Source organism: Lathyrus oleraceus, chromosome 3, assembly GCF_024323335.1.
Source record: "Lathyrus oleraceus cultivar Zhongwan6 chromosome 3, CAAS_Psat_ZW6_1.0, whole genome shotgun sequence".
NCBI classification, from domain to species: Eukaryota; Viridiplantae; Streptophyta; class Magnoliopsida; order Fabales; family Fabaceae; genus Lathyrus; species Lathyrus oleraceus.
Genome location: NC_066581.1, coordinates 502,694,973 through 502,709,556, shown reverse-complemented (window position 1 = coordinate 502,709,556; position 14,584 = coordinate 502,694,973). Strand labels below are relative to the sequence as shown.

Sequence of the window (14,584 nt, the reverse complement as noted above, 5' to 3'; positions counted from 1 at the left end):
TTTTTCTTCTACTTTTAAATATTATTATTTTTAAATCATCGTGTTTTTTATTTATTTATAATTTTCATACATCTTTCAAGATTTTGCAAAAATTAGTTAAATTAGTTATGGACACTTAGTTTATAAATTAGTATAAGATATAAGATTACACATAAATAAGTCGGTCTAATAGACTTTTCTAAAAGTCTTTGCCCATCCTATTTAAATTAATAGGTTTTTAAAATATTTGATTGTGACCTTTTTATCAAATAAGTTAGGCCGAGTCGAGGTTTAAGTACGCCGGACCATAGGCTCCTAGGAGACGACATGACTTATTTCCAACCCTAATTCCATCATATTTCATCCAATCTTTAATTTATTTATTCCATTCAATTTTAAATTATGTAATAAAATAAAATATTATTAATAAAATACTTAAACAATAAAGTAAAATCTATATTCAATTCAATTCCATTCGGTTCCCCTCCATTCTCTCTCATCAATCCTAACATAGCCACTAGACATGACAACAATATCGTGATTACCCCGCCGAGGTTGAAAGGGAAAACCCACTTTCACTTAATTCGAGTTTGAGCTTAGGTTTTCCCCAATTTTAAAATATGGGTATGGGAAAATAATTGAGACATTAATACCCACCCCAAACCTACATCGTTGTTAATTTGGATGGTTTGATTTTGATAATTTAAAATATGATTTGTTTGATTAATACATTGATATTTAGTTTATACTTTATTATTTAAAATATTAATGATACTGGTTACTTTCAGTCGAAAAAAAGATTAAGGTAAAGTGATCCAATTTCACCTTACTTTTTTGTGCTCTGAATGGATAAACTTTCATACATGATTAGTGAAGTTATGGAGAAAGGGGATTGGATTGACATTAAGGCGGATAGATGAGGCTCAATCATCTCTCATTTAAATTTTGTTGATGATTTACTCATTTTTGGTAAAGAAACTAGGAGTCAGATGCATTGTGTGAAAATTGTCCTCAATAATTTTTCCAGCAGTCATGGCAAAGAGTTAGCATTGCTAAAACTATAGTGTTGCTCTCTAAAACTACTTCACATCTGGTTAAGAGAAAGGTTTTGAATATGCCAGATTTTAAGGAAACAAATGACTTGGGCTAATACCCAGGTGTGCCTTTAACATGTAAAACTCATAAGCACAAAGATTTCACTTATCTTTTGGAGAATGTCAAGACCAAGCTAACAAGTTGAAAATCCAAGCACATGTGCTTTGCAGGTAGGGTAACCCTATCCAAATAAATCTTTTAGGTTATGCCTACATACACAATTATGTCATGTGCACTACCTAAAGAAAGCCTCAAAGAAATTCATGTTTTACATAGGAATTTTATTTGGGGTGACACTGAGAGTGAGAAGCATACTCATGCAATAAATTGAAGCATTATCAATAGCCCTAAGATGATGTCAAACTTGGGATTAAGGAATCTTATTATGACCAACAAGGTATGCTTGTTGAAGTTTGGATGAGAACTTTTGAGTGGAGATAACAGTCTATGGTGCCAAGTTCTTAGAGGAAAGTATGGTTGAGGTGGTGAGAACTTTCGTAATGTAACTATTAAGCTAACTGCCTCTAGTTTCGGAAGAATATTGGTAAGGATTGGCATACACTATAGTCTCTCATTCATTAGGATGTTGGGAATAGGGAAACAACCAATTCCTGGACCTATGCTTGGATCCCTTCGGAGGTTATATGGAATAATGAAAGAAGTGCATTGCCACCTCCAGTATGGATAACCTGATTCTTCAAAAATTTTGCCTTTGAATTTTCAAATCTCTTTCATCAACAATCACCATCTAACCACTTAAAGAAATTACAATCCTTATTCATATGATTTTTGTAATTTCTACAACCCAAAAATCTCTTCCCAAAATTTACACTATTCATGTCACCCACAATACAAAGAATACAATCATCTTGGCAATAACACTCTATCATCTTATTTCTACGAATAATAGATTCAATTGTTCCAATGGAAGCACTGCTTAACAACTTTGACATTGGAGAAGATTAAAACCCTAAAAACACAACTTTAAGATCTAAAGAGATGAAATGAAACTTGAAACCAAGCTTGATTATAATTCATGTGCAAACACAGGAAAGAAAAATCCCAGGAAAAAAAAAGATGAGATTGAGACTAGAATCAACTTGAAACAAAGACACAACAAAACTTTCTGAAAACACATTTTGATATGATAAATGAAAGAGCAAACATGTTTGATACAAGTGAAAACCTTAAATAATGGTTTTTTAAATCATTTTGCCGAGTCATTTTGTTGTGCATTGCCTAGTTGCCACACCACGTTAACAAGTCTTAACGTTTTCTCAGCAAAATTAACGGAAGAGACAAATAATACTAACAAAACTAATTTTAAGGGACCGAAGTGTAACCTTTTTTTGTTAAGGGACTAAAATGAAATTTTAAATTTACTTAAGGAACCTGGTGACTAATTATACCTAAATTTTATTAATATTTATTATTTTATTTTTTTCTCAATTTATTGATTATGTTAAAAATATATATATATTTTTATATTTTATGAGATGCAAAGTATTAAATTATTGCTATTTTTATATAAAAAAATACACCAATTATATAAAAAAGACTATTTATATAATTTAAATATTATACTTTAAATTATTTTTTTAAAATTATAATACTTGTAAATAATTCAACAAAACTTACCCGTGAATTGCAAGGGAAGATGACTAATTATAAAATATAACCAACATGATTAAAAAAAACATTATAATATATAAACTTTATCGAATAAATGTAAACTAATTTTCTGTTATTACTTTTTAACTTTTAGAATAAGAGTTATACATTTTTTTCTTAATAAGTGAAACTTTATAAAAAATTAATTAATTAATTAATTAATTTTTAGATTTTTTATTTATTTTTCTAAAGCTAAGTTACTACCTTTTTTTATAAAAAAGAAACTATTTATTTTTAGTATTATTTTTCAAATTTAATTTATATAAATAAATCAACTATCCATTTTCAAATTTATATATATTTATAGAAATATTTACTTTAAAATATTCATCTTTTTTCTCTTCTTTTGAATTCTATTGTTTTCAAATCATCAAACATAATTGTTTATGATTTTCATATTTTTGCTTTACAAAAATTAATTATATTTAATTTAAAAATTCATTTGTTTTTCTAGTTTTCACCATTTGACCAATTAACGATTGATGTTTTTCTTCTACTTTTAAATATTATTATTTTTAAATCATCGTGTTTTTTATTTATTTATAATTTTCATACATCTTTCAAGATTTTGCAAAAATTAGTTAAATTAGTTATGGACACTTAGTTTATAAATTAGTATAAGATATAAGATTACACATAAATAAGTCGGTCTAATAGACTTTTCTAAAAGTCTTTGCCCATCCTATTTAAATTAATAGGTTTTTAAAATATTTGATTGTGACCTTTTTATCAAATAAGTTAGGCCGAGTCGAGGTTTAAGTACGCCGGACCATAGGCTCCTAGGAGACGACATGACTTATTTCCAACCCTAATTCCATCATATTTCATCCAATCTTTAATTTATTTATTCCATTCAATTTTAAATTATGTAATAAAATAAAATATTATTAATAAAATACTTAAACAATAAAGTAAAATCTATATTCAATTCAATTCCATTCGGTTCCCCTCCATTCTCTCTCATCAATCCTAACATAGCCACTAGACATGACAACAATATCGTGATTACCCCGCCGAGGTTGAAAGGGAAAACCCACTTTCACTTAATTCGAGTTTGAGCTTAGGTTTTCCCCAATTTTAAAATATGGGTATGGGAAAATAATTGAGACATTAATACCCACCCCAAACCTACATCGTTGTTAATTTGGATGGTTTGATTTTGATAATTTAAAATATGATTTGTTTGATTAATACATTGATATTTAGTTTATACTTTATTATTTAAAATATTAATGATACTGGTTACTTTCAGTCGAAAAAAAGATTAAGGTAAAGTGATCCAATTTCACCTTACTTTTTTGTGCTCTGAATGGATAAACTTTCATACATGATTAGTGAAGTTATGGAGAAAGGGGATTGGATTGACATTAAGGCGGATAGATGAGGCTCAATCATCTCTCATTTAAATTTTGTTGATGATTTACTCATTTTTGGTAAAGAAACTAGGAGTCAGATGCATTGTGTGAAAATTGTCCTCAATAATTTTTCCAGCAGTCATGGCAAAGAGTTAGCATTGCTAAAACTATAGTGTTGCTCTCTAAAACTACTTCACATCTGGTTAAGAGAAAGGTTTTGAATATGCCAGATTTTAAGGAAACAAATGACTTGGGCTAATACCCAGGTGTGCCTTTAACATGTAAAACTCATAAGCACAAAGATTTCACTTATCTTTTGGAGAATGTCAAGACCAAGCTAACAAGTTGAAAATCCAAGCACATGTGCTTTGCAGGTAGGGTAACCCTATCCAAATAAATCTTTTAGGTTATGCCTACATACACAATTATGTCATGTGCACTACCTAAAGAAAGCCTCAAAGAAATTCATGTTTTACATAGGAATTTTATTTGGGGTGACACTGAGAGTGAGAAGCATACTCATGCAATAAATTGAAGCATTATCAATAGCCCTAAGATGATGTCAAACTTGGGATTAAGGAATCTTATTATGACCAACAAGGTATGCTTGTTGAAGTTTGGATGAGAACTTTTGAGTGGAGATAACAGTCTATGGTGCCAAGTTCTTAGAGGAAAGTATGGTTGAGGTGGTGAGAACTTTCGTAATGTAACTATTAAGCTAACTGCCTCTAGTTTCGGAAGAATATTGGTAAGGATTGGCATACACTATAGTCTCTCATTCATTAGGATGTTGGGAATAGGGAAACAACCAATTCCTGGACCTATGCTTGGATCCCTTCGGAGGTTATATGGAATAATGAAAGAAGTGCAAACTTAACCAATTCTCAAATTGGCAATTTCGCAGTGCTTATCATATATTAAGCTCCAATAGTAGTGACAACCATCAAGATTCAGAATGGGAGCTTATCTGGAACTTGAAAACCCCGAAAGGATCATAGCGTATATTTGGCTCATGATAGCCTTATCACAAGAGATCCCTATTATTGGGATTATACGGAGGAAATCGAAACTATGATGCATGCTCTGAGAGATTGCGTTGTTGCTAAACCAGTATGGCTCTCACTTGTTAGAGCTTCATGTTGGAATATTTTCTTCAATGCATGTTTGTAGGATTATATGTGTATGAACTTGCAGAACAACTATGGGAAAGGAAACTTAGAGGTTTGGAAAATATTATGGACGATAACTTGTTATTCCTTGTGTTATTGTCGTAATAAGAAGATCCACGATAAGAACTATATTAGACATACTATGTTTAATGATGATATCAATATCAAGTTTCGATACTACATCAGGAGTTTCGATCTGCAGCGAAGGCTGGACATTTCGACCCAGACTTTGGTCCGCATCATGTGGAAACCATCACATGAGAAATGAATCACGACCAATGTGGATGGAGTTGTGAAGAAAAATGGGAAAATTAGTTGTGGTGGTTTACTTTGAGATTCACTTGGCAAGTGACTTGGAAGTTTCTCCAAGAATATTGGTGTTTGTAGTGTATTCTCAGCAAAGATGTGGGGGGTGCTCAAAGGCCTAAAATTTTCTCTTGGAAAAGGCTACGTGAAGGTTGAGTTACAAATTGATAAAAAAAAGTATTGTTGAGGCCATTAACAAGAGGTACCCAAGAATAAAGGAAGATGGTGGTTTGATCCAACAAATAAATAACTGCTTGAACGAGGAATGAGAGATCAAAATATCTCATGTACATAAAGAGGCCAACCATAATGTAGATGCAATGACGAACAAAAGTCTTCAACATGAATTAAGATTAAAGATTTATGAAGATTGTCCTTATGATCTTATTGCGTTTCTTTCGAATGATGTTGTTGGGACTACCACCTTCGTGCTGTTTTTATGTAACTGGTTTCTCTTTTGGGCCAGACCCTTTTGATTATTTTTTAAAAAGATTTTGTTAATTATTATTTCTAATATTTGCTAGATTTTTGAATATATTACGAGTTTGAGCAAATAAACTATTTTAAATTTAAAAAATTGATCCATATGCTAGGATGAGACGAGTCAGAGATACCTAAACCTATTTGAGACAAATTTTATGTTAAAGTAATTATCTTTGTTTAGATTTGAGGCAATGAATGAATATTTATTAGGGATTGAAGTTTGAATACAAAAAAGATAAAATTTGTCCCCTCCCTACCAGGTTGCAATGCCTAATAGCCATCAATATTTATCTATAATATAATGAAATTTGACGTTGTGGAAATTTAGATCCAAATTTTACTTTTTCCAACCAAAGTAGCACTTGAAAGTGGTTTTTAATTTGGTTATACAATTTTATGCCTATTATTTTGGTTTAGTAACCAGTTTTCCTCTCATTTGGTTGAAAACCAACAAAATTTATTCAACTTTCAATAAGTCACTTTCCAAAACTTTTTTTTTCATTTCTCTCTCCCCCTTATCTGTTATCTATTTGCAACGAAATCCTTATGCCTTTCAATATCTCATCCTTTTCTCTCATTTCTTCCTCTTCTGATATCTTCTCTCTTGTTGCCTTTCTCTTCCTCTTCTTCTTTCTTCTCTCTTCCGCTGCCTGTCTCTTCCGCTTCTTCTTTCTTCTCTTTTCCTTTTCTTGAACCAAGACTATAGGGTTTTGGGAGGATTTACAGAGATCTACGATTCAAATTTTTTCGATGGTAGATCTATGGCGGTGGCAACATGTTTCATGCGGTGAGTGTGGTGATGGTCCGATTCGAAATAATTTCTGTGTGACTTTCTCAGTTTAGGTTTTATTATTAGCTTATTCAACCTTAAACCCTAAGTTTAGGTTTTTTAAATGATTTTTTTATATAAGAAAACGATTTTAATAATCATCTTTATGTATTATTTGATCTGTTTAGGTTTTGAATGTCAGTATGGTCCACAACAAAAGTCTTAGCACAAGCCAGTATGGTCGACAACAAATTATCATGGAAGAATAGTTCTAATGGTTGTGGATTTGACGGTAAATAAGATATAATTTTTTTCTTGATAGGTCAATTTACATTCCATCACTCTTTTACACTTATAAATCAAATTACATTGTACTATATAGAAGATATGTCAGCTGCAGATTCATTTCACGACAAGATCTAATGGAATGGAGAACTCATGTTGAATATGGATTTTTCTCTGGGATAATTGACCAGGTATGCTGTGTTAAAAAGACAAGTATTTAGGGAACTTTTTAAATATGCATGATGAAAAACTTCTCTTGTTTATCCAAAACGGCGACAACACGCCACAATACGTTGTCGACACGTCTCTGATACGTCGGGGATACAACTAGTTTATCTCATGACTGTTTCGTGTTCTTCAAACTTTCCTCTCTATAAGTACGTCTCCTATATTTTCATTGACTGACGTATCGATGTATCAGATACGTATTGTATCTGATTCCCGTATCGTGTTTGTACTTCGTTAAATACCACTAACCAACTCACCACTTCATATTTTATAGTAGAACTTTTAATGCTTTAAAAGTTTGGCCATAGCTAAAACACACGACAACAAACAGCAACTGCAGAGCCACAAAAACCTACAGCCTCAACTGAATCCATGGCATATGAACACAATTTCAACAAACCAACACATGCAATCTCGGCATAACAATAAACAACTGTAGAGACACAAAAACTAGTTATGTTTCAGCAGCAAAAATTGGTTGCAACACAAAACCACAAAGTTTCAAGGAATTGATATACAAATAGAAATTCAATATATGAGAATCAAGTAACCAACTCATATGCAATTTAGGAAGGGTTTGATGGGTTTGTGATTCGAAGGACTTACGATTGACGCCAAATTCCAGCGGCAAAAAGATTCGCAGATGAATCGATTGAGAAGGGATTGCTAGGATTTCTGAAATCGCAGAAAGAGGTTTGAGATTGGTGAATCCATTGTCATTTTCGTGAGTTTCGGTTTTGTTGTTTCAGATTTCCGAGTGTCACATATGAATGAATGAATGTTGGGTTTCTCTTTCCTGGATTTAGCTGAACTCAATTCACTCAAACTTTAATTTTTAAGTAAATAAAGTAAAAATTAAGTGGGGTATATGCCCTAGCCAATCCGATTGAGTGGGGTAAAAATTCCTGGATTTTACTTTATTTACTTAAAAATTAAAGTTTGAGTGAATTGAGTTCAGCTAAATCCAGGAAAGAGAAACCCAACATTCATTCATTCATATGTGACACTCGGAAATCTGAAACAACAAAACCGAAACTCACGAAAATTTGAACAATGGATTCACCAATCTCAAACCTCTTTCTGCGATTTCAGAAATCCTAGCAATCCCTTCTCAATCGATTCATCTGCGAATCTTTTTGCCGCTGGAATTTGGCGTCAATCGTAAGTCCTTCGAATCACAAACCCATCAAAGCCTTCCTAAATTGCATATGAGTTGGTTACTTGATTCTCATATATTGAATTTCTATTTGTATATCAATTCCTTGAAACTTTGTGGTTTTGTGTTGCAACCAATTTTTGCTGCTGAAACATAACTAGTTTTTGTGTCTCTACAGTTGTTTATTGTTATGCCGAGATTGCATGTGTTGGTTTGTTGAAATTGTGTTCATATGCCATGGATTCAGTTAAGTCTGTAGGTTTTTGTGGCTCTGCAGTTGCTGTTTGTTGTTGTGTGTTTTAGCTATGGCCAAACTTTTAAAGCATTAAAAGTTCTACTATAAAATATGAAGTGGTGAGTTGGTTAGTGGTATTTAACGAAGTACAGACACGATACGGGAATCAGATACAATACGTATCCGATACGTCAGTCAATGAAAATATAGGATACTGATACGTTTTAGATAGATATATAAACCTTAAAATTATACACTAGTTAAATCATTGTCCAACAATAACCAATTGAATTTGCAAAATTTGATGATGGATAAAATAAAAATGAGAATAAATTGGTGCATCATAAATTACATAGGAAAGAGGGGAAAATTTGATTCTTGTTATAGAAAAATAAATAGTCACGATGAGAGAAGAGTACTTATAGAGAGGAAAGTTTGAAGAACACGAAACAGTCATGAGATAAACTAGTTGTATCCCTGACGTATCGGAGACGTGTCGACAACGTACTGTGGCGTGTTGTCGCCGTTTTGGAATGTATCAGAATTTTTTTGTTTTTGTTTTTAAATAATAAAATTTGGATACTCCTTCGATACGTCTCGGCAATGTATCGGGGCGTATTGGTACATTCGGATATGATTCGGCAATGATTTTGAAGTATCCGTGCTTCATAGGTGGTATTATTATATACTCTTATGATTAAATGATGCATGCATGTGTTATATTATATAGATAGAAATTGTAGTCAGTATATATATGTACTTGAAATAATTTAATATAATAGGACAACACAGTGGAGAACACAGTTATATGCAACAGAGCATATATACGTTTAGTGTAATTGGTTTAATTCTCTCACATAAGAGCATGGGAAAGAATCTGTAATAAAAATTAAGTGATATATTGTGTGAAATTTAATCATGAAACAATGTCGCTTTGTGAGAGAGTGATCCTTAATCATAATGTTACCTTTTTATTTTATTTTATAATTTTGCTTGTTTTTTTGGTGCTCGTACTATTACTATGACGAGTGTAGTCGAGATCGAGTGCTAGATCATAAGATTGTTAGATCTTATGTGCTAAGGGTGCCTGAGAGTGCTACGATCAGAGAAAGATCATTTTCGTCAACGCCGTGGTCAAAATCGAGCTTTTTGAAGCAAGATCGTGAAATTGTGCTTGTATTATTATTTCGTGTTTTTGTGTATGTGTATATATGGTATGAAATTACCATTTTTCACAAGATCGTAAAAAAAAGTGTTGGGTCTTACGTGCCGTGCTAGCTATCCGAGTTTTATGATCTTTCACAAGCCGACCGATCCTACTTAAGATCTCGTGCTTGAGACTACATTGACTATAACAGACTTGTAGGCTATCATCTTAACAAAGTCATTTGATGACAATGACTAGTGTCCATTTTAAAATAATGAAAATCTAATATCAAAGTTTAAAGGAAAAAAGTTTGATATTTGGCTTGTCTTTTATGCTCTATATTTAAAGAAAAAAAGTTTGTTTTATTTTTTCTGTCAAAGATTTGGTCATGAGCCAGAGCCTTAGTTTCAAGGTAGACAGTATTGCCATGGTTCTGTTAAAAGACAAGAAAGTTATTTGGAGATGCTGTGTTTTGTTTTTCATGTGTTTATGCATGTGTTTTTGTACATTCTTTTAAAGGCTGCATTTCTTTATTTTATGTTGAATAACTGGTTTTATTTTGATTTGTAGGCCTTGTTTTGGAGTTCCAATTCAAAGACTTCACAATATCTCCTATTTCCAGGTAGATTTTATGATTAACAAACTTGTAGGGCCGTAAAGTATGAATTTAATTTTTGCTTTGTTCTAGAGCTAGCTTTCACCAACTGTCCCTTAAATACGCTGCTTGTTGATTTTATGATTAATAATGAATATGAGTTTAGAAACAACTCTCATTAGTTTTGTGTTTTTAGAATGATCCGTTATTAATTTAGCCTATTTTACCTAATTTGTTTGTTTTGTCTGCGTAGAAATAATGTGTTCTTTGTGTTTTGTTTTATATGTAAAAGGAAATAATGTTGTGCCAATCTTAATTCTGTACAAGAAATTTGATAGTGCATCACTCTTTGTGTTGTGCCATTGCTACAACACTCTCCTCTATTAATCAATCAAGGTATTTGATTTTATTATTTTACATTTTGCCAAGATTTTCAAAAATGGAAAAATTGACGCAACTCTATGTTGTAAGATTTGACATGATTTAGAACTACACCTAACTTTCCATAACGAATGTGACTAACAAAACTGAAATAAAGTTTCAATCTTGTTGATTAGTTTTATTTGTGTGTTTCTGAGTACTTGCCAAAAAAAATGTGTTGAATATTGATTTGCGATTATGTGTATGAGAGAAAAATATGGTTGATAATGACTATTGATTTGATGCAATAGATTCAATACTAATCCTTATTTATAGGGATACATGGACCAATAGTGGCGCTATCCCGCTATAGCGGAGTGGAGGCCGGCAACTATGGGAAGAGTCTTAGCGGTGCAGAACACTATAGCGGCCACTATAGGGTAATTAGTGGGTAGCTGAGGTGGAGCAGTTCCTGGCCTGGAGCGGTTTCGGTCCCGCTATTCTTTTCCCCTCCGAAAAACCGATATTACCCCTAAAATTTAAAACATTTTAAGAGTAATTTTGGATTTTTCAATCAAATTTGAGTTGAAAATCAACCCTAACCTTCCTTCACCGACGTTTTTGTACTCAGCCATTCCAAAGAAAAAATCAAAAGTTCCTCCCTCGCCTCTCTCTGCAGTTTATTCTTCCCTCTGCACTTCATATGTATATAATTATTATTCATATAACTTATCTAAAAAATGATCAAATAACAGTCATCTCACTATACGTTATCCTACTATCTCGTTTTTGGGGTCAGCCTCTCCGTGCTGCTATCTGGGATTGACTACTCTGGATATTATAAGATATTTTATAATATTCTAACATATATACGTATTGAAGTATACTTATGGTGACAGGAATTTGGTAATACGCTGCTCGTGCTTTTTGTGAAGGCACCGTGAGAGTGAAGTTGCTGAGTATAGATAGATATTAGCTTCTGTTATTTGCTGTTTAACCCTGCTGCTATTTATAATCCGAGAAAAAAATTAAAGAGATTAATGGGTAGTCCAAAGTTGCCAAAGAAAAGAGTAGCCTTTGTTTTGATTGATGGGTTGGGTGATGTGTCGCTGCCAAGGTTGGGATACAAGACGCCTCTTCAGGCAGCGAAACTTCCCAATTTGGATGGGATAGCATCTGCTGGGGTTAATGGATTAATGGACCCTGTAGAAGTTGGCTTAGCTTGTGGAAGTGATACTGCTCATCTTTCTCTCTTGGGTTATGATCCTCGAGTTTATTATCGTGGTCGAGGGGCATTTGAATCCATGGGGGCTGGATTGGCCATGTCGCCGGGTGACATTGCTTTTAAGGTTTGTGCAGAACTCTCTTTCGTTATTATTTATATGCAGTTTCAAAATAATCTCCCCTTAACCTTACTTTTCAAAAGCATTATTCATGCTAATAGCTTGATGAAATATTTGTCAAAAAAAACTGTCTTCCTGCAGTCAAATTTTGCAACTCTTGATGAGAAAACTGGAACTGTCACTAGTAGGAGAGCTGACAGGCACTTTGAAGAAGAAGGTCCCATACTATGTGCCGCCCTCGATGGAATGAAGCTTCCATCTTTCCCTCAATATGAAGTCAGAGTCAGGTGAAGATGTCTAAGGTTGCTATAAGATTTAAGGGTTAATTGTTGGTGTAGGTGACCACTCATTATGGTTAACGTGGTTCTTATTAGAGAAATCGTTTTAATAAATCTCTTAGTCATATCGTAAATTTGGAGGATTTTGGATGGTTGAGCTCTACTTTGTCTGGTTCAAAGATTTCTTTCCAAAATTTTAAAATTCAACCTTCAAAGTTAAATTGATATGTTGTGATTACAATTTACAAGTTGATTAAGACATGAACTCATGATTTCAACAGACTAATATTAACAGGTCATTCTACGTCTTTGTAATTCTTTTCACAGGTATGCTACAGAACATAGATGTGGAGTGGTTGTTAAAGGACCAAATTTGAGTGGAAATATATCCGGGACAGACCCGTTAAAGGACAACCGCTTACTTTTGAAAGCAGAAGCTTTAGATGAATCTCATGAAGCAAGGAACACTGCTGATGTTGTTAATGAGCTGTCTAAGGAAATAACGAAAATTTTGGTTTCTCATCCTGTGAATGCTCAACGTGCCGCAGAAGGGAAGAATATTGCAAATGTTGTCCTTTTAAGAGGATGTGGCATTCGAATTGAGGTTTGTTTTTTATGTTCAGAACATAATCTACACAATTATCTTTAAAAAGGTGAGATGTATCGTATCGGGTTTTTCCGTTAAAAAAAGAAGCATAACTATTGAAGTGGTCTTTCAATAACTTCAGGGACTTTGTACTTTTTCTGCGACTATGTAAGATGAACTACAATCCGTGTATTAAACGGTTATGTGTATATGTAAATTGTAATAGCTATTGCATTTATTGCTTTTACATTATATATTACAGGTTACGCCATTTGCAGATAAACACGGTTTGAGGCCATGCATGGTAGCTCCAACGAAAATAATTGCTGGTCTAGGCTTATCACTTGGTATTGATATTCTAGAAGCACCTGGAGCAACCGGAGACTATCGAACTCTACTAACTTCGAAAGCAACAGCAATAGCTAAGGCGCTCTCGGCTCCTTCGCAGTCTTGCCCCCGAGTTTTTGTACCTGGAGAGGATGAGCATAAAGCAGGTCCCTCAGATGGCTATGACTTTGGATTCCTTCATATTAAGGTTGAAATTTTTAAGTTTCGGTTTCTTCATCTGTTTTTACTTTTCAGCATTTTGCCGCAAAACTTCATACCTATTTTAAATGGATCCCATATGTTATTGTTTCTGCAGGCAATAGATGATGCAGGCCATGACAAAGCAAGCATTCTCAAAGTCAAAGCATTAGAAGCTGTTGATACTGCAATCGGGCAGTTGGCAAGATTACTCTGGGAAGCAGAATCAACAGGAAAATTTCAGTTTTTCCTTTGTGTCACAGGAGACCATTCTACACCAGTAGAATACGGAGATCACAGCTTTGAACCAGTTCCGTTTTCTATTTGTCGGTTGAAGGACTTCGTAGGTGCAATTGGCGAATCCGTTATTCGCGAAACTTCTCTTGATCCATTTCCTCTTCCAAGTGTCAAGTCCGGCGAAGATTTGGCTTTCGATTTGGAAACAGAAGAGAAAGACGGCAAATGCTCTCAATCTTATAGCGGCGATTCAGTATATGAATCAAATGAAATTGCAGCTGCAAGGGGGTGTTTGGGGCGGTTCCCTGGAGGAGAAATGATGGGAATCATAAAGAATTTCCTTAACTTAGATGCAGAAGCTATTTAAATCAAGAATGTCAAGGAGATTTCCAAGTTAAAGGTTTTCTGTTTTGTTAAATTAAGTGATATGGGTGCAAAATAAAAATTAATCAAGTTTTGAGCTTTTGTACTCTTGCAAGTCTTTTCTACTAATAACTATGTAAACTCTCAACTTAAAATAAATGTAACTAATTCTGTTATTTATTTTAGTTTTTAATTTTAGTATTTTTATTGATTTAGATTTGAAGGGTCTAGCTGGAACATGAGAGTATCTTAATTCTATCCCAAAAGTTTTACATATTGCATGTGAAAGTAAGTGATTTTACTTATGACCAATTTTGTTAAAAGTGATTTTTCGACCAAACAATCTCAACAAAATAGTTAAAGATTTAAATAATAATCATTGGATTTATCTGATTTGTTAAAGTGATTTTTCGACCAAA

At 33.1% G+C, this 14,584-nt stretch overlaps 1 protein-coding gene across 31 annotated transcripts in view; it reads left to right on the top strand.

The window, feature by feature from the left end:
• LOC127128400 (uncharacterized) overlaps positions 1-14,345 on the top strand; it is a 35,136-nt gene extending 20,791 nt beyond the window's left edge. For 4 of the 31 annotated variants that reach the window (XM_051057670.1, XM_051057653.1, XM_051057663.1 and 1 more), the window contains exons 3-8: positions 10,449-10,500; positions 11,733-12,182; positions 12,318-12,463; positions 12,782-13,058; positions 13,303-13,575; positions 13,684-14,345. In XM_051057670.1, coding sequence (XP_050913627.1) covers positions 11,874-12,182; positions 12,318-12,463; positions 12,782-13,058; positions 13,303-13,575; positions 13,684-14,169 — 1,491 coding nt within the window. In that variant the 5' untranslated portion in view covers positions 10,449-10,500; positions 11,733-11,873 and the 3' untranslated portion in view covers positions 14,170-14,345. Of the gene's footprint in view, positions 1-6,550; positions 6,846-7,015; positions 7,120-7,209; positions 7,304-8,337; positions 8,502-10,448; positions 10,501-10,765; positions 10,870-11,732; positions 12,183-12,317; positions 12,464-12,781; positions 13,059-13,302; positions 13,576-13,683 lie in introns of those variants that run through there. The other 27 variants (XM_051057672.1, XM_051057675.1, XM_051057666.1 and 24 more) reach the window with 25 other exon arrangements.
• Positions 14,346-14,584: the final 239 nt, after the last annotated feature.